This window comes from Poecilia reticulata, chromosome 22 (genome assembly GCF_904066995.2).
Source record: "Poecilia reticulata chromosome 22, P_reticulata-male-v2, whole genome shotgun sequence".
Lineage (NCBI taxonomy): Eukaryota > Metazoa > Chordata > Actinopteri > Cyprinodontiformes > Poeciliidae > Poecilia > Poecilia reticulata.
The window spans coordinates 17,835,159-17,859,479 of record NC_088851.1 but is presented as its reverse complement, the minus strand read 5'-3'; the positions used below and the strand labels follow the sequence as shown (position 1 = coordinate 17,859,479).

The 24,321-nt window shown below is 40.1% G+C and overlaps 1 protein-coding gene, 1 long non-coding RNA gene and 1 pseudogene across 2 annotated transcripts; 2 read left to right on the top strand and 1 right to left on the bottom strand.

The window, feature by feature from the left end:
- Window positions 1–1,003: 1,003 nt before the first annotated feature.
- Window positions 1,004–5,311, bottom strand: LOC145550083 (uncharacterized). Its single transcript, XR_014085929.1, has 2 exons — window positions 5,236–5,311; window positions 1,004–5,069 (listed from the first exon to the last, which is right to left on the bottom strand). It is a non-coding gene; the product is annotated as an uncharacterized LOC145550083 (long non-coding RNA).
- Window positions 5,312–17,753: 12,442 nt separating this feature from the next.
- On the top strand, window positions 17,754–20,518 carry LOC103458537 (cytochrome P450 1B1). Its single transcript, XM_074186846.2, has one exon. The coding sequence runs from the start codon at window positions 17,943–17,945 to the stop codon at window positions 19,518–19,520; it is 1,578 nt and encodes a 525-aa protein (XP_074042947.1). The 5' UTR covers window positions 17,754–17,942; the 3' UTR covers window positions 19,521–20,518.
- A 719-nt stretch (window positions 20,519–21,237) lies between these two features.
- On the top strand, window positions 21,238–24,053 carry LOC103458719 (cytochrome P450 1B1 pseudogene; annotated as a pseudogene).
- Window positions 24,054–24,321: the final 268 nt, after the last annotated feature.

Genomic DNA, 24,321 nt, shown 5'->3' with positions numbered 1-24,321 from the left:
TGACACTTTTTCTCCCATTACCTTTTGTATACCAGATCAGAACGCAATTGGGGAAATTTGCCATGACGTCAGTGTTAGTGTGAGAATCTGTTGAATAACATCAGTCTGAACAAGTGACCTCTCCGAACACTGCCACAGTCCTCTTGCACCTCTTGCTCCTCTTTCTCCAGTGCCGTTTGTGCTACAGTAAACCCTGAATGACCCATCTTTAGGTCCTGATCCGCAGCAATTACAGCTGGGCATGCTCGACTTCACTTTATGTCAGCCACGTATTCAAAGTGTCCCCATTCTTTCAGTTCTAGACACCAGCTAACTCTGCCATGCACTTTTGCCATTACTGCATCTGAAGATCGCCCCTTTAGCAGCGCAGTAAAATTTGCCTTTCACACAGGCAGCTGGCCAAAGCAAATAAACCAGCCACATGCCAGCAAACGAGGGCATGAACGGGGTCAGAGGGGGCCTTGTCGAGAGGTGCCAGAAGTGACAGAGGGAGGGATATGGTCACGCAAAGAAAACAAGCTCAGCAAGAGCGAGGGCAGCCTTCTCACGCAGGGGCCCAGACTTGTGTCTTGTCATGCAACAGCCACCCCGTCAACCCAAATTAGGGCTGATGGAGGTAATAAACCGAGGGGGGGAAAGGAAAGGAGGGTTTCCCTGCGTGTCTTTCGAGAAAATAAAAATAAGAGGAAGGATGTGGTGGTCACCTTTTAGAGGGGTCATATAACACAACACTGGTGACCTCAGTACGGCACAGATGGTCATGCTCTTTGTAAGATGAAACCAAATCTTCAGCTCACGCTGCCTAAAAACCTAAGAGGCATAAATCCATAAATGAATGAAATACAAGTCTGTTATGTAAGTATAAATACAACAATAACAATGTAATTAATTTAAAGCACAGGTAAGTAATAATTTCATTAGATTTACCGTGCTAAATGAAAATATCTTAAAGTTTTATTCACCTAACATGTAGTGTAAAGTTAATGGGGTTTTTGTGTGTGTGTGTGTGTGTGTGTGTGTGTGTGTGTGTGTGTGTGTGTGTGTGTGTGTGTGTGTGTGTGTGTGTGTGTGTGTGTGTGTGTGCGTGTGTGTGTGTGTGTGGGGGTGTGTGTGTGGGGGGGTGTGTGTAAACTTGCTCTTTTCACTCTGGAACCTTTTGCATAAATCCCCCACTTTTTATTCTCTTATGCAACACAGACATTTACAGATGGGCTACAACCTCCAGTATTCATTTCATAATCAAGTGAGTTAATAAAGAATATGACATTTACCCCCATTGAAAGCTCTGTTAGATCAAGAGATTCACTGTGTTTTGCGACTCGTGATCTGGGATTAAAAGACGAAAATAAATGATAGGTACTCAATAAGGACATAAGGCCAGTTTAGACATTCCTTCTTGCTGCTTGGCTTACAACTTTGTGTTTAACTTGTTCCCAAAATAACTATAGAACCCCGAGGAACGTACCTTATATAGACAAAACCCTCTGAGAGCAGCATTCAAGCAGTGCCAAGATAAAATTACGGCACATTCATTTTCCTAACGTGACATTCCTCGTTGGCCGGCTGTACACTGAAGGAGAAGCATGATGATAAGCCACTCAATCAGACGGACAGAGCTCGCTATTTCTTTGACTGACAGCCTTAACGCATCCTTATGTCTGCTTACTTTGCAAATAAAGATCCAGTATACACGAGAATGTTGGACTTGTCAAACAGATGGATTGTTCTCGGTTATTTCCACATTTGTTCAGCCTGACAGAGAGGATGAAGCTGAACCCAGAACAGCTGGGCCCTGCACATATGCCAAAGTGAAATAAAGTCTGGAAACTAAAAGACAATTTGTAAGAAATGATGTTACATGATTAGCTTTTAATGAGTGAACGGTTCTCTTCTCTGGCTCCGACTTGCATACATTCTGTCCAGTATTAATATTCGGATGTCAGTCCTTATTTCTCCTCATGAGTTAAACAAAGTGGTAAAAAAAATATCTGCGTGGAGGCTTCAAGGTTGTAGCAATGATGTCAACTTTACCTCTAGACTGATTTCCAAATGCATGCGAGAGAGGCACCAAAACAGGGCAGAGTATGTGAAAGCAATGTGGATTCATTTGTTAAAAGCTGTTTCATGAAACTAATAGGTGAACATCTGCAAGTGTGAGGACGCTGTTGCGATCTGTCTCCTTCAGGGTACAATGTGGGTCTTTCATTAGCAGAACAATATAATCAGTCAAAACCAAAAAGTCCAGCCACAGCCAGCTCCAAGATGAATCAGGCTGAGACAAAAAGAATTAGACTACAAATAAATAACATCTTGTGAGAAGATACAATTACTGCACATTCATTTTCCTAAGGTGACATTCCAACACAAACTGGAAGAAAGATTCTACAGTGGTTGCAAATTTCAACCGCATAAAATTCAGACAAAAGCTCAAGCTGATCAGGGAGACTGAATGCAGACTCTGAAAGGTTTACTGCAGGATTGCCTCCCTTTTCTTTTTTTTAGTTGAATCTACCTTCCTCCTCTTCCACTCCCCACAGCATGATACTGCCACCACCATGTTTCACTAAGGACATGGTGTGCTCAGGCAACACATGGCGTTTTGTGTGTACTGGCCTCATCTGATCAGATCCGCTTCTTACATATGTTTGCTATGTTACTTTTTAATACATTTTGGCAAGACAAAGCTTTCTTTAAATAATGGTTTTCTTTCTTCAACAAGGCGTTGAAAAGATCACAAAAGATGTTTCCATGTTACCAGTGGTGGAGAAAGTACTCAAAAAATGTACTTAAGTAAAAGTACAAATACACAGACACAAATGTACTCAAGTAAAAGTAAAACTACCACATTAGCATTTGTACTTAAGTAAAAGTAAAAAAGTACTGGCTTTTAAAAATACTTAAGTATTAAAAGTAAAAGTGCTTGCTGAATGGATTACCTAATCGCTAATATCATTAAGTGTCCCGATCATATTTAATTTTAATACATTAGAAAACAACCTGCTGAATACTATTAATCAATCATTAATCATTTTGTCTAGATTAATGTCAAGTTGTCAAAACAAAGACATTTTCAATAATGTCAACTTTGTATTAAAAGTGTCATGATTTACTGAATGACGCTTTATGACAACAGTCTTAAATATTTATGAAGACTTATTCATGTCCATGACAGGTGTTTATGACGGTGTCATGTCAGTCTTATTCACCTGCCTTCAAATAAAGTGTTACCGGCTGGGTTTATGTAGCATTTGATTTTAACAAAATATTTATACCTGTATTTCATAAAAATAATGGTAGACTTTCGGCATTTATTTTGAAGTATGTTGATCCTGTTTACAACTATGATTTTCATGTTCAAAAGCATTTTTTTATGTTCAATCTTATAGTAATAACTTAACAAAACTGTTTATTTGACTTCAAAGACTAGAGTCAAAATTGCTTTACATTTAATTTATACGTTGAAAATTTGTATAGTAAAATGCAATAAATTAGTTGTGATGTACAGAAGATAAACAATAGCAAGCTCAAGAATATGTTTAGCTCTTAATATATAATAGTAAAGGATAGTTATAAAGACTAGATGACGTCAATTTATGGTCTTAAATTGCAAAATAAAGTCTGCAAATTGATTGCAGAATGGTTTCATTTTTACATCACTTTGCATGAGCTACTTTCAAACTAAGTGTTTTGTGTTCTACAACTACATTTCCTGTGGACTTAGAATTTAATTTTGTTTCAAAATTATGTTAAGAATATATTAAATACATTAACTTTAATATATTTTACACTATAATTAACATATGGTATAGAATACAGACTTCAATGGTTTGGAGGACAAAAATATTTGGAAATGTCCAAGGTTTTTAAAAAAAAAAGTTTGTGAATGCATCACAAAAGACAGAGTAAAAAGAGAATTTCAGTTTTGGGTTAACTAAATATTGGTAAATTTGACATAAAAACTGTTAAATTATGGACATTTTTTTGATGGAAATTCTGAAAAAAATAAATAAAAATAAAAAATACAGAAAATGTCCTGGTAATTCGCTGCCATGATATTTTCAGTGTTTTTTATATAATTTCCATCAGAAGTTTCCCGTAATTTAACAGTATTTTATTTCAAAGTTTTCCATAAAAAAACAGGGAAATGTCCTGGTAATTTCTGTCAGTACACTTTCTCGTTTTTTATGGAATTTCAGCAGAATTTTTCCATAATTTAAGTTTTTTTCCCCATAATTTAACATAAACTGTTAAATTATGGCCCACCACCACTTCAGGTGACATTTCCCATATTCTCAAACTCAAAGCTTGACATGTATTGTGCAACGTGAGAGCTCATCTACTGACTGACTACATAAACTAAAAGCTTTATCATAGATATTTTTAATAAGCGTATTTGTGAGCCTGCCTCTTTTTATTAAATTGAAATTAATTTTAGATTTTTGTATGACTTTTTCTCAGATTAACTTAGAAAACGAGTTGTTATTATTACAGGTTAGTTTTTTAAACAACAAAAAAGTATCTGTTAGGGAAGCTCAAAAATGAAAATTTGGACTGATATTGATATCCGATAGTAACACTGCTGTTATGCCAGATTTACCAATTCGTTATTTTGTCAGTTTTTTTTATATGATTACTCGATTAATAGTAAGAATAATCGATAGATTACGCGATTACTAAAATTTTTGCTTACAATAGCCCTAATTATATAAATAAAATAGCATTTATAGGTGGATCGGGAGGATTAATTCTCTCCTTCACCCCCCTCCTTCTACACCCAGACCTCCTCCCCCTTCTTGCAATTCGCTGTCCGGCCGCCCCCCCCCACCCAGCACTCAACGGTACGCTAGACCGGCCCCACCCTCTTTGACCCCTCACATATACCTCTACATTGAGGGGGGACTAGTGTACCTCTCCTGGTACACTAGCCCCCCGAATGTCTCTCCTTCGCCCCCCTCTTTCTACATACAGCCAGACCTCCTCCCCCTTCTTGCAATTCGCAGTCCGTCTGCCCCCCCAGCACTTAATGGTTCGCTAGACTGGCCCCACCCTTTTTGACCCCCCACATCTACCTCTACATTAAGGGGGGGCTAGAGTACCTCTCATGGTACACTAGCCCCCCGAATGTCTCTGCTTCGCCCCCCTCTTTCTACATACAGCCAGACCTCCTCCCCCTTCGTGCAATGCGCCGTCCGTCTGCCCCCCCCAGCACTTAATGGTTCGACCCCTCACATCTACCTCTACATTGAGGGGGGGCTAGTGTACCTTCATGGTACACTAACCCCCCCAATGTCTCTCCTTCGCCCCCTCCTTCTACAGCCAAACCTCCTCCCCTTCTTGCAATTTGCCGTTCATCCGCCCCCCAGCACTCAACGGTACGCTAGACCGGCCCCACCCTCTTTGACCCCTCCCATCTATCTCTACATTGAGGGGGGGCTAGTGTACCTTCATGGTACACTAACCCCCCCAATGTCTCTCCTTTGCCCCCTCCTTCTACAGCCAAACCTCCTCCCCCTTCTTGCAATTTGCTGTCCGTCCGCCTCCCCACCACTCAACGGTACGCTAGACCGGCCCCAGCCTCTTTGACCCCTCACATCTATCTCTACATTGACGGTGGGCTAGTGTTCCTCTCATGGTACACTAGCCCCCCCTCAATGTCTCTCCTTCGTTCAATCCTTTGCTTCCCCCGCCCCCACCTCTCTAACGATACGTCAGCCCCCCACCTTCTCTCCTTCTTCGAACCCCTTCTAGCCTCCCAGTGGGCCATCGTTCCCTCGGCCTCCAATTCTGATTCTTCGGGTCAATCTACCCGTCTTGCTCTCACTGTAACAACGGATGACTAAAGGTTTCCGGTATTCTCAGATTGAAAACTTGCAAGCAATCTTTAAGGCCATAATCATCCGCTCTGGTAAGTTGCGAAGTTCTGCTGAGGAACAGTTTTGACACTTCTGACAAGGTGTCACTACGTTGGTGAGATTAGGCATGAGGACTCAGAGGTCTGTCGTGAGTCGGAGACAGGTCCTGACTCAGAGACAGGTCATAACTTCTGAGGCAGGTCCCGACTCTGAGGCAGGTCCCGTCTCAGAGGTCGGTCCCGTCTCAGAGGTCGGTCCCGTCTCGGGACGGTCCGATCTCAGAGGCCGGTCCCGTCTCAGAGGCGGTCCTGTCTCAGAGGTCGCGTCCCGACGCTGAGGCGGGTCCTGACGCTGAGGCCGGTCCCGTCTCAGAGGCCGGTCCCGTCTCAGAGGTCGTCCCGTCTCGGGGACGGGTCCCGACTCAGAGGCAGGTCGCGCTGAGGGCAGGTCCCGTCGCGGAGGGTCCCGTCTCCAGAGGTCGGTCCGACGCTGAGGCGGTCCCTGACGCTGAGGCGGTCCTGACTCGTGAGGCGGGTCCTGACTCTGAGGCGGGTCCTGACTCTGAGGCAGATCCTGACTCGGAGACGGGTCCTGACTCGGGGACGGGTCCCCATCTCGGAACGGGTCCCATCTCAGAGGCAGGTCCCATCTCAGAGGCAGGTCCCATCTCAGAGGCAGGTCCCGTCTCAGAGGTCGGTCCCGTCTCAGAGTTCTGTCCTGACTCGGTGACAGGCCCTGACTCTGAGGCAGGTCCTGACACTGAGGCTGGTCTGACGCTGAGGCGGGTCCTGACGCTGAGGCGGGTCCTGACGCTGAGGCGGGCTGACGCTGAGGCAGATCCTGACTCGGAGACGGTTCCTGACTCGGGGACGGGTCCTGACGCTGAGGCGGGTCCTGAGGCGGGTCCTGACGCTGAGGGTCCAGACTCTGAGCGGTCCTGACTCGGGGACGGGTCCTGACTCGGAGACGGGTCCTAACTCTGAGGCGGGCCCTGACTCTGAGGGCCCTGACTCCTCCAAGTCAGTACCAACCTCTGAGTTGACCAAATTTAGAGGCCCAGCTAAGTGTGGACTAAACACATTTGATCCACTCTTGGTGGGCTCTTGCCTCTCTTCTTCGTCTGGATTGTCTCCACAACCCGCAGCCTTTTTGATGAGGCCCCATGCCTTTTGAAGAAAGGTGTCTTTGAGATTGATTTTTCGTGGTCGTGCAAGGGTTCTTTTAAAGCATTCCACAACCTTGTAAATCACTAGTGGGTTGTTGCTTTTGATCATTTTGAAGAGCAGTTCTCTAACTGCGTCTTCATTGCCCCAGAGAAGTTGCAGGATGTCTCGGCAGGCTTTTTTTTCCATTTTGTCATAAAAGACAAAATCTATATCCTTGACTTCTTTCCATATTTTTGGAGCAAGCTTTCTCTGGACCGGTTCGGTGTCCTTCCTTTTGTAATGCCCATAGCTAGATCTGTAACTGGACTTGTAAATCAATCTCCAAAGAATATTTTGAACCATAACTCTCCTTTCTTCTTCTGTTCCATGTCTGAATCCCATCCTGTTTGCGTCCCTCAAAAATTGTTCAGGGTCCATGGTTTCCTGAGTATAATCTTCACTCAGGCAGTTTTCATCTGCGTACAAGTCTTCAGTTGGAAAAAAAGTCTTTCGGATCTTTCTTTTGGTAGACGCTAACATTTTCTTTGGAGGAACAGGATTCTCCAGGTGCTTTTTGAATTTTTCCACGATGACTTGGTGTCCTTCTGGGTGTTCCAGTAGTGCGATTAAATGCAGTCCACTGGCAAAGTGGAATGCATCTCTCGCAAGACTCTGGAAAATCCTTTCACCAAGCTCTTCTGAAACCTCAGAGAGTACATTCACATTTATATCTCCAGTTTTTCTCAAAAGTAAGATCAAAATTTTGCTATGTTGTTCCTCAAAGACTTGTCGGACAAGATGCAGAGTTGGTCCATCTGCAGCCTTTTCAATCACTTCCCACAAAAGTTCACTGAGAAAGTTTCTCTTTTTGTAATCTGGGCTTCTTTGACCAGGATGAACTTTGCTGGACAATGTCTTTTTCACTTTCGTCCAAAAAGAAACCTTAGGTTTCACATCCATTTCTCTCTGTGGGCTTTCGTCGTTCATCTTTATTGTGCTGAGCTAAAACGTCCAAATGAATCTCGAGTTGACTGACTTGTTAACTGATTTGTGGTAACTGATCAGAGAATTAACTGATCAGTTGGTGATGTCATGGACTCTATGACATCATAAAGTCATCCTCAGAAGGGCCTCATGACACATACATCATTTGACGTCATGCTGATGACATCATTGTCAGCAGCATGGCAACTGTTGCTAAGGGTAAAAATAGCACGCAGTGAGCATGCGCTCTGAAAAAAAAATTAATCTGTGGCCACTAAATGCATTATTCCCGCAAGTCTGAACTGGCAGTGATTTGCGCAGCTTAACAGGAGGGGCCAGGGAACCATTGGCCCCTCCACTTACCGCCCACCCATTTTTATTTGTTATTTGGGTTCCATCTCCTAACAGGCATAGAGCAAATGTCAGGGGAACCACAACATGACCTGGGCCGGTCTATGAGTCAAACAAACCTCTTGTGATGCCCACTGGTGTGTGAAAAAAAAGTAAAAAAAGGAGCATTTAAATGTTTATGGGGTTATGATGATAATAATCATAATAATAATAATAATAATATTTTACTTGTTAACAGGGGTTAAAGATGATGGGTGCAGTAACGGTGTTTCACCGGTATGTGGTGCATGGGAACTCTGAGCTGCCAGTTGCTCTGCAGTTTCTCATAAGCTGAGAGAAATTGGAGTAACAGACTGCGTCTCCCGTGTGCTAATTTACTTGAGGTGAGAATAACCCTCAAGTTTATTTTAACCAGTGGTGGAGAAAGTACTCAAAAAATGTACTTAAGTAAAAGTACAAATACACAGACAAAAATGTACTCAAGTAAAAGTAAAACTACCACATTAGCATTTGTACTTAAGTAAAAGTAAAAAAAGTACTGGCTTTTAAAAATACTTAAGTATTAAAAGTAAAAGTGCTTGCTGAATGGATTACCTAATCGCTAATATCATTAAGTGTCCCGATCGTATTTAATTTTAATACATTAGAAATGTGCCATTTTAATGAACAATGCCACAGATAAAGCATGTTTTTATTATGTTTACAGTATGTGATTACTTACTATGTGATTCTATGCATCATACTTTCAGGGATGGAAACATCTTGTCTCCTGTCCTAACATAACATGAACTTCACTTTTTTTTTGCTACTAGTGGCTTTTATTTTTAAAGAAATCCAACAGAAAGTGGATGGAAAGAAGGTGGGTGGGAGAGGACAGGCAACCAAGGAGCCAGTAGCAGAGTTGTAGTCAAGGTCACCGACCCAAGACCAAGTCAAGACCAGCACCCCGCGCTACGTGACACAAAAAAATTAACTTTTACTTATCAAAATTGCTTCTCAAATTGATCTGAAAGATCCACATTCCCATAAAAAACTAGTTATTAAATACTTAAGAGCTTAAATAAATGCAATCAGTAAAGATCCGTCCAGAAGAATCGGATCGTTCCTGAATGTACCAGCGTTGTCCCATATTTGCAACACCTCAGTCAACACCTCCACACAATAATTCAGGGCATGAATGACAACTTTTTTTCATCGCAGATGCAACATGTGTGTCTACGTCAGTACAGCTAGCTTTGCTAGCATCACGTCCACAGATCTTACCTTTCTTTAAGCTTTCCTTCCAAGTGACGCTAAAAGTTGGACGAAGTCCCCACCGTCTGTGAAAGCGAAGCGCTGCTGATTTTACATGTAGCCATATCAATTTATGTAGCGCTATTATATTACTGATGATTAGACTCGCTCAGAGGAAACCACTGCGCATGTCTGGAGCTTCGCGTGCGAGTAAAGGTGGAGGCGATGGGTGACAACAGACACGTAAGTTACGATATTGCTCGGATTTTACGGCGCCACCTTACGTCCCTGAACTTCACATTTTAACGGAAAAAAAGAGCAACGCGACTTGGATGTAACGAGTAACGCGACAGTTTTGTAGAAATGTAGTGAAGTAGAAAGTACAGATACTTACTGTAAAATGTAGTGGAGTAAAAGTAGAAAGTATCCATTATTAAATCTACTTAAGTAAAGTACAGATACACGAAAATTGTACTTAAGTACAGTAACGAAGTACTTGTACTTCGTTACTTCCCACCACTGCATGTTACCATTTGAGCTGATTTTTGGTTACTGGCTCATTATTCAAAGTTTTCAGAAAAGTTGGTGTTATTCTTTTTTGAATTTACTTCACATGCAATTTATAAAATAATTTGTGAAAACAAATGAAAAGAACGAGGGCTCCCTTTGATCTGAATGCAGAAGCATTTTTAAAGCTTTGAGACGTGTGTTAATGTTAATGAAAAACACATTCCAATAGCACAAAGACGAGGCCATGATGTCGACATTTCTGTGAAAGAAGTTCCAACAGAAAAGGAATGCCAGCAGTCACAATTTTAAGGAAGTCAAGTGAATTCACAGCTCATGCTGAAGTTTCTGCTCGGCAGTAATTACTTCAGCCATTTACAACCCCAGATACACAGAGTTGTGGTGTACAAATTGGTCGAGTGGTCACAGGGCCACCCACAATCACATAATTATCTCCTCAAAGCTTTGCATGCTCAGATTTTCAATTCATTTGTAAATATCTTCATCATTCTTGTATATCCTGTTCTACTTTCACTAGTGGTAGCAAACGAGGCGGGCATACATTAATATTTTTCTCTTTGCTGAAAAGTTTCCAAGTCTTACAGGTCCCGGCGTGATCTCATCTTTGGTGGAGCAATATGTCACTTAGCCTCATTTTCAGGACTCTCAAAATACATCAGGCAGCCCAAGTGAAGTCTTAAACACAGAAGAGTGCTGCAAAGTCACACAATAAGAAATATCCATACTGCATGTATTCAGTGAGCTGGTCGTTGTCTTGGATGATAATAATAATAATAATATAGTTTAAATGTAACTGTTGAGGCTGTGGGTGTTGTTACATAAGATTTGAAAAAGAAAAAAAACTAAACTAATCAAAGTGGTGTACATAATCCCGGACAAATTAGTGCATGTCTTTGCTAAATCCTACTCATTTAAATAATTGGAACAATATGTAAAAAATAACCACTACATCTCAAATAGACTCAGAATCAAAACTTACGTTGTCAGTTCTAAACACATTTTTTAAATAGATACCATGCAAAATATGCAATTTATTAGACAACTTGTGTTCTACTCATTCAGCTTCACTCCACACTGTTCTGTTCATTACTTTTACCATATTTGAATTACTCTGCTAAGGCTTGGATTCAACACTGATAAATGCTCTTTATCTTTATCATGTGCCGATAACAGAGAACAAATTCATGATTTTTATACATACAAATCTTGAACTAACCAATAAGTTGATCTTTGCACATCATAACCAGTGAGGATTGTTAATATATGTATTATGTATATATGTATTATCAAATGAATGTTGGTGTTAATTTGATTTATACAATCTAATTTGCTGAATTTATTTTTGTTTTACTGATATATATATATATATTGAAGACCAAAACCCAGAGTAGGTTTTATATACAGAATAGATATATAAAAACTGTATATAAAACCACTCTGGGTTTTGGTCTTCAATTACATGAAATGAGCAACAGAAAAACGTCCAAGTGAGGAACGTTAATCATTTTGTAGTAAAGTGTGGTTTACTTGAGGCAGCCTAATAAATATGCTAAAGCAGTTCTTATAAGGAGGTGGGAAATGTGCAATGAACCATGTCTTTAACCATGTCTTTAGCCTGTCATTGCTAAGCTCACAAATCCTGGCTCATATGGAAGTTATTTGGACTTGTGCGTTCCCCCTCGTCTCATTTTAATCACTCCCTGCAGCCTCACACCTCCTCCTCCCACCCCCTGTCCCTGCTCAACAGGGAAGCCAGAGTTCAGTGACCAACCTCCGTGCACGCTAGGCCGGCATGGCACGCAAGCTCATCACCACACTGCTCCCCCTCCTGCACACCGAGTCTAATGGATTATAAATAAAATGCCTTTGCTGTACAATTTACAGTGCTCCTGTTCTGGAGCCAGTATACAGTAACGATCTGTTGGTTAGCCTAAAAGAACAGAGAAATAGTCCAATTAGGATAGAGCGCTTTAAAAGAAGAAAGAGATTAAACACAATTTCCAAATTAAACATTTTTACTAATTTACAGAATTTACTTTATAAGTTATGATGCAAAACTAAACACCTAAATCAAGAAATTAAAGGGCACTGCCAACTACCTATTTTAAGTTCCATAACACCTTTCTGCTGATTACTTATTCTGACTAAGGCATCTTTGCACAATTATTACTGCTGAAATCAAATTAATGTGCCACTTTGGAAGGAATTTCAACAAATTTTTAACCAGCCACTAGTCAAATGTTTAAAACTATTTAAAATAAGATCCAATAAAAACCATTACCTTAGAAAGTTTCCTGTTAAGGCTAAGCACTTTGAAGCAAGTGCCAGAAAATCAGTATCCAAACATTGCCCATTCAAGTCCATATTTGGACACGTTGAATGATATAAAACAGTGGAATTGTTTTAAATTGCAACTAATTTCAGGAAGTTAAAAGTAAATCAGTCAAATGCTCCTAACAATGGTTGTAAATTGCATAATGGAGGAACACTGTCATGACGTACTGAATGTAAAGTGTCGCAAAGAGTAGGAGCTTCTTAAAGAGACAGACGCATTAAATTACAAAGTCAAATTTCACATTTTTGTTATATTTAACAACTGAAGGTAACATTAGTACATTAATATGTCCCTGGAAAGTACACATCACCCCTTTAATATTATGTCATCATCGATATAATATTACATCCTCACCAACACATCTTGCATTGCTCACGTCAAGTAATAAAATAATAATCTTCTAAAACGTACATTAGAAAAACACGACATCACAACAACTACTAATCAAATCGCATAAGCTCACAGTTACCCTTTTTAAACTGATCATGCACACTATGCAGAGGCTGGAAATACACTCACCTCAGTATGCCAAAGGCTTAAAGGGACCATCAAAAAATGTTTTCTATTTCTTCAGTTAAAGATTTTTGACCACATGTGAGAACTCAATGACTGCGATAGAAAATTCTACTTTCAGCCCAGGTTCCCATTAAGTCTTTGAAAACGGAAAAAAAGACAGAAAAAAGCAACTATTCTCCTCCATCAATAATTAAATAACCACAAATCCCAATCATATTATAAAACATGGAAATGTCCGCCACACAATACTTCATGTGGCATAAAGTACGTTTTGAACATGGTTTTTAGTGCCTTGTAAGGCACGCCATAATGAACAACAAAACAACAAGAAACAATAAAGAAACAATCAACCAAAACTGAGATAATATGTCTGAGGCATTCGGCCGAATTATTTTATTCTTCTGAGTACTGTGTGCTCATACTGAACCACTCAAACCGCATGTCTGACAGGGACTTCCGTTGGCATGTCAGGACCGAAATTAATTCTGACTTTGTTGTTTCTTTTCTCAAACTGTTAACACGCGAACAACAATCAACTCAGACGGTGACAATTTTCAAGTATCTCTATTTCCTCATCCTGTGGTCTGGCGAGAGAAAATGCTTTCTCTGAAACATCGCCGTCTTTAACTAGATGCCTGTTAACCCCCCCGCAGCTTGGATGGAATAGCTAAGAATTTGTGGTGTTAGCTGATATCTAATGTTCGCTGCTGCTGCATTTATGTTCAGATTCGTACGCTTCTCGTTCTAAAACCTCCAATTTGCTTCTTTTTCTAAGTTCCAGTCTTTTCCCAATTGCCTGTTCGACCCCTGGCTTTCCTCTTCCCACTGCCTTACTTTACGTCCATAAACTCCCCCCCCCCCACACTCCCCCTTTCTGCCTCCCTCTTGGTGCTGTGCGTGACAGTAGCTCACTGAGAAGTGGAAATGAGACTAGTAAACAATGATTAGCTCCAGAGACGGGGCAGGCTGGTCTGCCATTGGTCCTGTCTGCACACAGTGAGCTCGCCCACCCGCCAGCACATGACATAAGGGCCTCATCTCTCATCCCCCCACCTCCCCTGCAACCCCCCTTCAGCCCCCTACCCTCCCGCTCAGTCAGAGTCAACATAGGGTCAGGGCCAACCTTTCACAGCCAGGTTATAGGGGGGTAATCACAGGCAAACACGGCAACCACACGCAAACTGCACACACGACACTCCTAACACCAATCCCATATGCACACACACATACACACACTTCCACCTTGCCACCCAAGTACCCCCTTCCTTTCCCACAAACCTGGCTCTAATTAGCATGATGGGGATGCAACTAGCCGCATGTGCATGATGAGGATTTGGTGGTGAGGCCTTTGGAGGTGGGGGTGATACTCGCTACAGAAACAGGGGAGAAATGAACAGTGATACATAGCGCAGGCAGTGCATTCAGAGACATTACTATGTGTCTGGTTAACCAAGAAATCATTCTAGGGGTTTTGGTTCTCTGCCACACCGCATTGCTCAAGACAAACAGCTCTGGGGCAGAGCTTTGAAAAGCCTCAACATCTGTGAAGGGCTGATTTGGAGCTATTGTTAAGAAAGAAAAGCACACAACATGCAATTTTGTTGTGCTTTCATTATTTTAAACCTTATATTTGTTGTGTTTTTTTTACAGTTTGTTTGACCTAATAAAGGCACTCTTCAAAATGTAAAGTTTGTTACTGGTTGGTGACTTCAAGGTGTTTTTTATGACTTTGTATTTTTGGTGTTTTTATTATGTAAAGCACTTTCAACTGCCTTGTTGCTGAAATGTGCTATACAAATAAACTACGTAAATAAACTTGACTGATTGATAATATTAAAAAAGTATGCCATAGATGGAAAATGTGAAATAAATGTGTTGCATAAATGCTGAAGTGGTGGGCTAGAATGCACACATATTGTGTCATGCTATTGTTCCAAGCCCGTTGTCTTTGTCATATTAGTCATGCTAAAACCATCAACTTTAATGCATTTTACCATAATTTTATATGGCATTGCAACACAAAGTAGAAACAAATACATGTTTTTTCTTTGTTTAATAAAATAATGAAAATTGTTACAACTAAATATGTTCAGAATATATTTAATTAGTAAAAAAAAACAATCCACTTGTGTGCAAATTAAACAGTTTTGTCTAATTTTAAGTATACAAAGATATTTTCACTGGATAGCTTTCCTTTAGGAGGACATTGATCCTTTTCAGAACTGGTCAGATCAGAAGGTGGATGGAGTTACTTACAAGCAAGTCCTTTAAAAGAATCTGTTAATGGATAAAAAAAGAAATAGACTGGTTTAAAGTTCACCTTCTGACAAGACAATTATACTAAACATAAACCCAAATTACAATAGAGTGGCTTAGATTAAAATACATTTGTATGATAGAATGGCCCAGCCATAATCCGTACCAATAGCCATCTGAGATTATGTTGCAAGAGTTGAAAAGGAACATTCACAGAAAATAATATATATATATATATATATATATATATATATATATATATATATATATATATATATATATATATATATATATATATATAGAGAGAGAGAGAGAGAGAGAGAGAGCTGAGAGGATGTGCTCTCTCTTCCTGGTTTTAATGAGGACGCAAACAGCAGCATTCTGGGTCAGCTGCAGCTGGAGGGTTGATTTTTGTTGGGCAGACCTGTGAGGACACTGTTGCAGTAATCAGTGCGACTAAAGGTAAACGCACGAGTTTGGATGAGCTTCATTTTTTAACAGTGGGTTTCCCTAATTTTTCTCTCTCTTTTTTGCTTTCATTCTAAGATCAAAAGATGTTTCACATCACTTTGTAAGGACCAATATCTGCTGCTACAACAGTTTCCCACATATCAAGAGTTTGTTTTTTGCTTTTTGCTTTTTTGTCCCATCTGAATTCTAATTTTCAATTTCGGAAATGTCTCACTGCCTTAAATTAGGGTCATTACCTCCTTGAAAAAATAAACCTTACAGTTGGTGGGAAAACAACAACTATTTTTGTCATTTGCGGCAGGATAAGGAATGTGTCATTGAATTGATGGGATTTTTGTAGATCTTAAGTTAGGATGAACAATAAAAATACATACTGACAAAAATGTGAACTATGCATTTGTGCATGACCAAAATGGTTGAAGTGAAGCAAAAAAAAAAATTCTCTTCAGATTTGGAAATGGGGGACTTAAAGTTTATTTTGAGCAGTGATGTAATGTTGAGCTTCCCGCAGAACCCAGTTTATTTGCTGGCAAAAACAACATACAAGTATCAATAATTGATGGTTTGTCTGCTCTGAAGTATTTTGTCACATAAACCTGTGAGTTAACATAGTTCAGTCAACACAGCCTGGATTTTTTTTTCCTTAGAAAAATTGGATAAGGGTATTGAGTGGAAGGAGAAGGAGTGAAATGGAAAAAGAGATATAAATTCATATATCTGAAAGTTCCCTGGAAGAGAATATAATCCATCCCTCCATCCCACCTCATTCATCCAAGGCTGGTGACTTTCTCAAGAAATGCTGGACAGGTTGTTAGTCCTAACAGTGCAGGGATTATTATGAAGGGGGAAAAAAATTAATTGGTGAATTATGTTTGGGGGAAAATAAAATCAAACAAAATGCTTTTGTGTATGCATTTATAGGGATGCCAATATAAATATTTATATACTTATTCATTTATTTAGTCGTTCAATTATAAGAGTAATGAGTAATTAAAGTATATAGTATATAGCGTGGTACATATAGAATATAAAGTATACAATATATAAAGTATATAGCTTGGAAGAATATGAAAAGTACTTCCAAACTACTTTTAAATGTCCATTACAAACATGGCTCATGGCCCCTGTATCCACAAACATGATAACACAATAAAAAAAACTCATAAAACTCTGTTCCTGTATTAGTTTAGTTTAGTTTTGCTGGGCAACCTCAAAGTATCAATGAACCGTGATCTGGCCAAGCCCATTATAACTGGGAGGCCTCCTAGAACACAAAGCATTTAAAAAATTTATAGCAGTGGATCCCAAACTTTGTAGCCTCTGACCCATAAAAATAAAGAAATAGAGAAAAAAAAGAGAATTGAGGCCCATTGAGCACCTCTGGCAAATTTGAAATGACTTTCCTTAAACATTTTTTGATGGGAATGTAAAATATATATAAATATAAAACACATTTTTTTTATATGCAAGTCTCATGCTACCTCGGGCTGGTCTTACAAATAATAATAATTACTACAACCATTATATACTGCTACGCAAAGCTGAATGGGAATTTTCTGTCTATGTATATCAGACTGAAAAATCTTGTCATCTTCATATTTAAAGTAACTTAAATAACAATCCATTCAAAGTGTATTCATTTAAAAAAAAATCTTACTAAAATCTCTTGTGAGTGACTCAAACCTTTTCCAAATAGATAGAAATGTATTTATTCTGTGGTAAAAGACGCCCCCTGCGTCTTCTGTAGCCAGGAAATCAATCATGTTAGACGGCTTTTAAATGTTCAGATTCTGCTAATCCTCCGTTTACGTGGATAAATTCACCCGACAGGACTGCATCTCAGTCTGCCACCGGCCCCTGAGAGTTTGTCCTCCCTCTCTGTGTAGCGCTGACGGCGGTCGGTCACGCTCCTCGCTCACAGAGTCCCCCGACGCTCCGTACTGCGCGCCTCTCAGAGCGACCAACAGCAGAGAGATAATGCGCTGCAGCGGTGTCTACACTGCTACCACAATGGGAGGAGTGTGAAAGTTATCCCGAGCCCTGCCCACTTACTGTACAGCATTTAAGAAGCTGGAGAGCAGCAAAACAGGCGCTTAAGCCTTAAATCTTTATGATAGACTATCTGATTAGAAAAAAGAAAACTGTGTTGTTAGTTTTACTGGGCTTTGATTCATACTTGATATAGATCCATAGGGTGATTTTTTTTCACAAACAAGCATTAAAAAAAAAGACTTTGTTAAAAGGAAAAGAGACAGCTGATACCTTGAAACTATGGCAATAGACAGTGAGCTTGGTGTGAAGAGCAGCAGCATCATCAAGGAATGGAGCGGACAGGTCCACCCTGCCCTGGTTGCCTCTTTCGTTTTCCTCTTTTTCCTGGAAGCCTGCCTGTGGGTCAGAAACCTCAGGCTCAAGAGAAGACTGCCGGGACCCTTCGCCTGGCCTGTGGTGGGCAACGCTATGCAGCTGGGTCAGATGCCTCACATCACTCTGGCCAACCTTGCCAAGAAGTACGGCAATGTGTACCAAATAAGACTGGGCTGCAGCGACGTGGTGGTCCTCAACGGAGACCAGGCGATACATCAGGCACTGATTCAACACAGCACAGAGTTCGCAGGCAGACCAAACTTTGTTTCTTTCCAGTTGATCTCTGGAGGCAGGAGCTTGACGTTCACTAATTACAGCAAACAGTGGAAAGCACACAGGAAAGTTGCCCAGTCAACTCTCAGAGCGTTTTCTTCTGCAAACAGTCAGACCAAAAAAGCCTTTGAGCAGCATGTGCTGGCAGAGGCCACAGAACTGGTGCAGACATTCCTACATCAGAGCACTAATGGACAGTATTTTTATCCAGGTTATGAGTTTACAGTAGCTGCTGCTAACATAGTGTGTGCTCTTTGTTTTGGAAAGAGATATGGACATGATGACCAAGAGTTCAGGACCTTGTTGCACAGAGTGGACAAGTTTGGGGAGACAGTTGGGGCAGGTAGCTTGGTAGATGTCATGCCCTGGCTGCAGTCCTTCCCTAATCCAGTCAGAAATGTCTATGAAACTTTTAAGGTCCTAAACAGTGAGTTTTTTTCTTATGTTAGAGATAAAGTGGTACAGCACAGAGAGTCCTTCAACCCTGAGGTGACCAGAGACATGAGTGATGCCATCATTAAAGCAATTGAGCACGGAGAGGAGAGCACGTTGGAACGGGAGTTTTCTGCAGCAACTGTCACCGATCTGATTGGAGCAGGTCAAGATACTATGTCGACAGTCATGCAATGGATTCTCCTCTTGCTGGTCAAATACCCAGACTACCAAGCCAAACTGCAGCAGCTCATTGACAAAGTGGTAGGTCAAGACCGGCTGCCGTCAGTCGAGGACAGATGCAATCTGGCTCTCCTGGACGCCTTCATCTATGAGACCATGCGCTTCACCAGCTTTGTCCCCTTCACAATCCCACACTCGACCACGGCGGATGTCACCATCGAAAGCCTCCACATCCCGAAGGACACGGTTGTCTTCATCAATCAGTGGTCTGTCAACCATGACCCCCAGAAATGGAAGGACCCCCATGTGTTTGACCCCAAGCGTTTCATAGATGAGAACGGAGCCCTGGACAGAGACAGAACCAGTAGCGTTATGATATTCTCAACAGGTAAGAGACGCTGCATTGGCTCTCAGATTGCCAAAGTGCAGATGTTTCTGTTTGCAGCGGTCCTGCTGCATCAACTCACCTTTGAGAGCGACTCATCCACACCTCCTACTCTGGACTGCTCCTACGGCCTCACGCTGAAACCCCTTAACTTTCATGTGAGAGCGAAGCTCAGGGGAAAGTTGCTTGGTGTGGTTTCTCCAGCATAAACACAATGTCCAGAGGCCGTGACTGTTAAACACTTTATCACCAGTGACATTTATTAGTGAGTATAATTGTTCTTCCACAAAATTGTTTTGATATTTAACAACAATATTTAATTCATGTATTAGATTTGCTGTTAGTGCATAACTAAAACGCTAATTTTGAAGATGTCTGCAGCAAATGAAACAAGTTTATGAACTGTTAAGATGATAAATGAAATATTTGCTTCTCTGAATACTCTGCACATAAGATTTATTTCAGAAATATGTGCTTGTTTGTTATCTATGGAGCATTAATATGTGTGCAGAAGTGACATTTAAAGTACAGATGTATATTAAATACTAGATGTTATTATGACACTTGAAGGCTCACTGTTCTCAACTGTTGTATGCAAAACTGTATTGTAACTTTGCCACATAATTCATATTTAATGCAAAAAATCATTTAAATGTAATCACTATCTACTGTATTTAAAGCATAAAAGCGAAACATAAAAGAGCAATGAGCTCGTCTAAGACATCAGACGTGAGAAAGGAATCTTTCATCTGGAAGGATCCACAGCTTTTACGAGGAGATGCACGAGACATCACTGGGGACTGCGAGTAATAACAGACTTTCTGCATCAAAGCTTCACTTTCACTGTACAAGCACTGCAGCTACAGCTATGCCAAGCCCTCTTTTTTTTCTCCAGTACAACAAAACACATGTGCAAGACATTTCTCTCACTCGTGAGGCATTCTTAAAACCATGTTTGTTTATGGTACAGTTTTTCAAAGCTACACGGATGTCAGCGCACTCCCTTTAAGCCTCTGTGTTCAAGAACTGACGTTGTAATGCCCAACGGACATTTTCTGTCTGTGTCAAGGCAAAAAATTTAACACCGGTCAGCCTCACATGTTGAAGCTTCCAGTCTGGAGTAGCAGCTCTGACTTTTGAGGCCTACTGAGCCTTTATGTATTGGAAAAAATAAGCTGTATTTAAAATAAATCAAGTGAATTGTAAATTGTTGGTGTGTCTGACTTATTTGACCTTAAATGGGAGGATGGAAGAAAGCATCTCAGTATGAAACTTGGCAAAAGGGTGATTTTTTTGACTGCAACATAAAACAACAAAAACATAAAAAATAAAGCCTGTTAATAGTTTCAGATAAATGAGATTAGTGGATTATTAGATGAATTATAACCATTTATATGTCACACAAGCATATTAATCAGTCACAAATATGTTTTGAATTCTGCTGAATCTAAATTAAAGCAGTAGAAGTGAGCCTGAGATGGAATTTTTCCTAAAACATTTTTTTTCTGCAGGAAAACTTTATGCAGTTAAAGGATCCAATAAATGATCTTTTTTTTTAGTTTAGATATTGAAATCAATTGTTAAAAACAAATGGACAATTTTTGCATAACAAATTTAACACCAAGTGTTTTCACATTTTATCACATAATTACAAACTTCAGTATAATCATTGTTTTGGGAATATTTAATAAAAAACAACATGAAACATCATTAAACTGTGTTGGAATATTGCAGTGCAGTTATTTGCTTTTTCCTTGAAAATAAAAAGCTCCCTTTTCATAGTGTATAAAACATTTCATATAAATCTTTTTTGTACTTGGTACTAAAGATGAAGTTATCGCTAGTGATTTTGTAATAAATATTTTTTCATATATCACACGTTATATTAACTTTCATTGACTCTGGAGGTCTACATTTGCTATTTTGTGACACAATGAGTAATTCAGCTCCCTGCTCTGCCTTCCTTTTCTCACGCTTAACAAACACTTCTAGAGGGAGACGAGTGGGAACAGGACTGAGGTCGGCAGGCAAAGGTCAAAATAGGAGGGGGCAGATAGAGAAAGAGTCCCTAACCACTCCCATCAAACTGATACATATAAGTGAGGTGTTAAGTGTTGAATATGTGTTCCTATAATGAGGTGAAGACAAAAGCTGCAATACTGCAATCTTTTTTGGAAGCGGTAGAATTTTGAGCACTGCTTTGAGAGGTTTTTTTGTAGCATTCTAATTTGATATATTCATAAATTATTATATTTTAATGTTCTAAAGAGTATATTTTTACTTCACTAAGCACAATACAGTTTGATTTGAAGAGCAGCGGCATCATCAGGCTTTGGAGCGTCCAGCCTGCTCTCATCACCTCAGTTGTTTTTCTTCTCTGTCTGGAAGCCTGTCTGTGGGTCAGGAACCGTAAACTCAAGAGAAGACTGCCGGGACCTTTTGCCTGGCCAGTGGTCAGTAATGTCTTACAGCTGGGCCAGATGCCTCATGTCGCCTTCACCAAGCTTGCTAAGAAATACGGGGATGTGTATAAGATCCGCCTGGGCTGCAGCGATATCGTGGTCCTGAACGTGATCCTACGTGATCCGAGAGGCCCTGACACAGCACAGCACAGAGCTTACAGGGAGGCCAAACTTTGTGTCCTTTCAGGGTGTGTCGGGGGAAGAGTCTGACTTTCACTAATTACCGCAAACAGTGGAGGATGCACAGGAAAATAGTTCAAACCACAATTTGAGCAAGAACAAAGCAATGAGAGCATTCTCATCTTCCAACAGTCATACCAAAAAAGCTTTTGAGCATCAAATTGTGGCTGAGGCCGCAGAACTTGTAGAGATTTTCCTTAAACTCAGCACTCGGGACAAGTATTTCAACCCCAGGCATGAGTTGACTGTAGCTGTCGCTAATGTGATTTGTGCCCTCTGCTTTGGAAAACGTTACGGACATGATGATGTGGAGTTTAGATCCTTGTTGCATCACGTAGATCAGTTTGGGCAGATGGCGGGGGCTGGAAGTTTGGTTGATGTCATGCCGTGGCTTCAGTTTTTCCCCAATCCAGTCCGAAGTGCATTCAAGACTTTTAAATGGTTGAATGAAGAGCTCTTCAATTTCGTCAGCAGTAAAGTAGAGGAACACCGACAGACCTTTTGATCCTTTGAACAGCACATAAGGGACATGAGTGATGCCATTATAGAAGTCATTGATGAGTTTGATGGCGAGCACAGAGCCTATTCCGCCCTCCCCTGGATTGTTCTCTTGCCAGCTAAGCACCCTGACATTCAAACCAAACTCCATGATCTCATTGATCGGGTGGTGGGACGAGGCAGACTGCCATCTGTTGAGGACAGAGTACAAATGCCTTACCTGGATGCCTTCATCTACGAGACAATGCGTTTCACCAGTTTTGTCCCTGTCACGATCCCCCACTCGACCACCTGGGATGTCACCGTGGGGGGTCTCAGCATCCCCAAAGACACTGTGATCGTTATCAACCAGTGGTCTGTCAATCATGACCCCCTGAGGTGGAAGGACCCTCACACATTTGACCTCTCCGACTTCCTGGACGAAAACGTCTCTCTAGATAAAGATCTGACAAACAATGTTCTGATCTTCTCAGCAGGGAAGATGAGATGTATCGCGGACCAGGTTGCAAAGGTTGAGATCTTTTTGTTCTTTGCAATTTTGCTTCATTAATGTAGCTTCAAAAAATGCCCAAATGAGGATTTTTCACTCAAGTGCAGCTGTGGTTTAACACTGAAGCCTTTAAATTTAAAAAATCACTGCCAAACTTAGAGGAGAATTCCTAAAAAAAAACAAGTAAAAATTCTTAAAAAAAAAAAAAAAAGTAAACTTTGCTTTTAGGAAAACATTTTACAAACTTAGCTTTAACTAATCTTCTAAAATTAACAGTTAAAACTCTAGTTTACTGACAGCTACTTTAGATTATGTGTAAAATTGAACAATTTAATACTCAACTTTAGAGTTAAATGTAAGTTCTACAAAATTTCTGAAAACTCATGTTTTCCAAATTTAATTTATGTGAAAAAGCCTCTAGTTAGTCGGTTCTTCATCTCTTCCTTTTTGACAATGTTATTAAAGCATATTGAACAAATAACTGGTCAACAGAGCTACTAAATATTTCTAATAAAAACCCTAAAAAAGAGCGAGAAAATCTAAATGTGCCGAGATAAACATGATTCATTGTTTATTATCATCTGTTGTCAGCAGCAGCGACTAAATTAATATTTTGGTCTATGTTTTTGTATTTGTTTTTAAATAAATAACCCATGTGTACTCAGTTACTTTCTTTTTTTTCAATTAATCTAACAATCTAAATAGTTTTTTTCTTATGTATTGGGCCTTTAAAGAATACCGCAAGAACAAAGGACTTTATTCTTTTATGAAAGGTAGGAAGAACAAGACAAAAGTTTTTGTTAGCCAGAACATTTCATACTTCATAAGAACTGGAGTGCAGAGCTCGTTGGACGTCTCCACGCGTCTCTTCCTCTTCAGCAAACCAGAGTTGAAAGAATAGAAATATTTCATCTTTGTTCTTGCAATCCCTCGGAGAAAGAATCAATTCTCTCTTCTTGTAGAACATCTATCCACCTTTTTTCAATAAACACTGAACTAAAGCATGTAAAGAGCTAAGTAAAAATCAACAATTCTGCATATTTCTACATTATTTTATTTTTTACAAAATCTGATACACACGTCAGTGAAAATTCTAATAAATCATTTTACTAAAACAGTGACTATGTGTGTTTATTAAAACTCACAAATACATATGTATTTAAAATATTCTTTCGAAAATCTTAATTTGAGCTTCTTTAATAAACTGTCTGTTCTGACTGGTCAGGAAGTGAACCTTATTTTCTGCAAAATAAAGATTAAAATCTGAGTGAAAGCCAATCTTTCTGGCCTGAATAGCTTTTTTCTGCCATTTATTTAGACATAAATCATCTGGATTTACAGTTTTGGTTACATAAAACAGGACTCTAAATAGATTCTCAG

Coding starts and splice junctions, on each gene's coding strand:
- LOC103458537 (XM_074186846.2), top strand. CDS start 17,943: ATGGCAATAGACAGTGAGCTTGGTGTGAAGAGCAGCAGCATCATCAAG.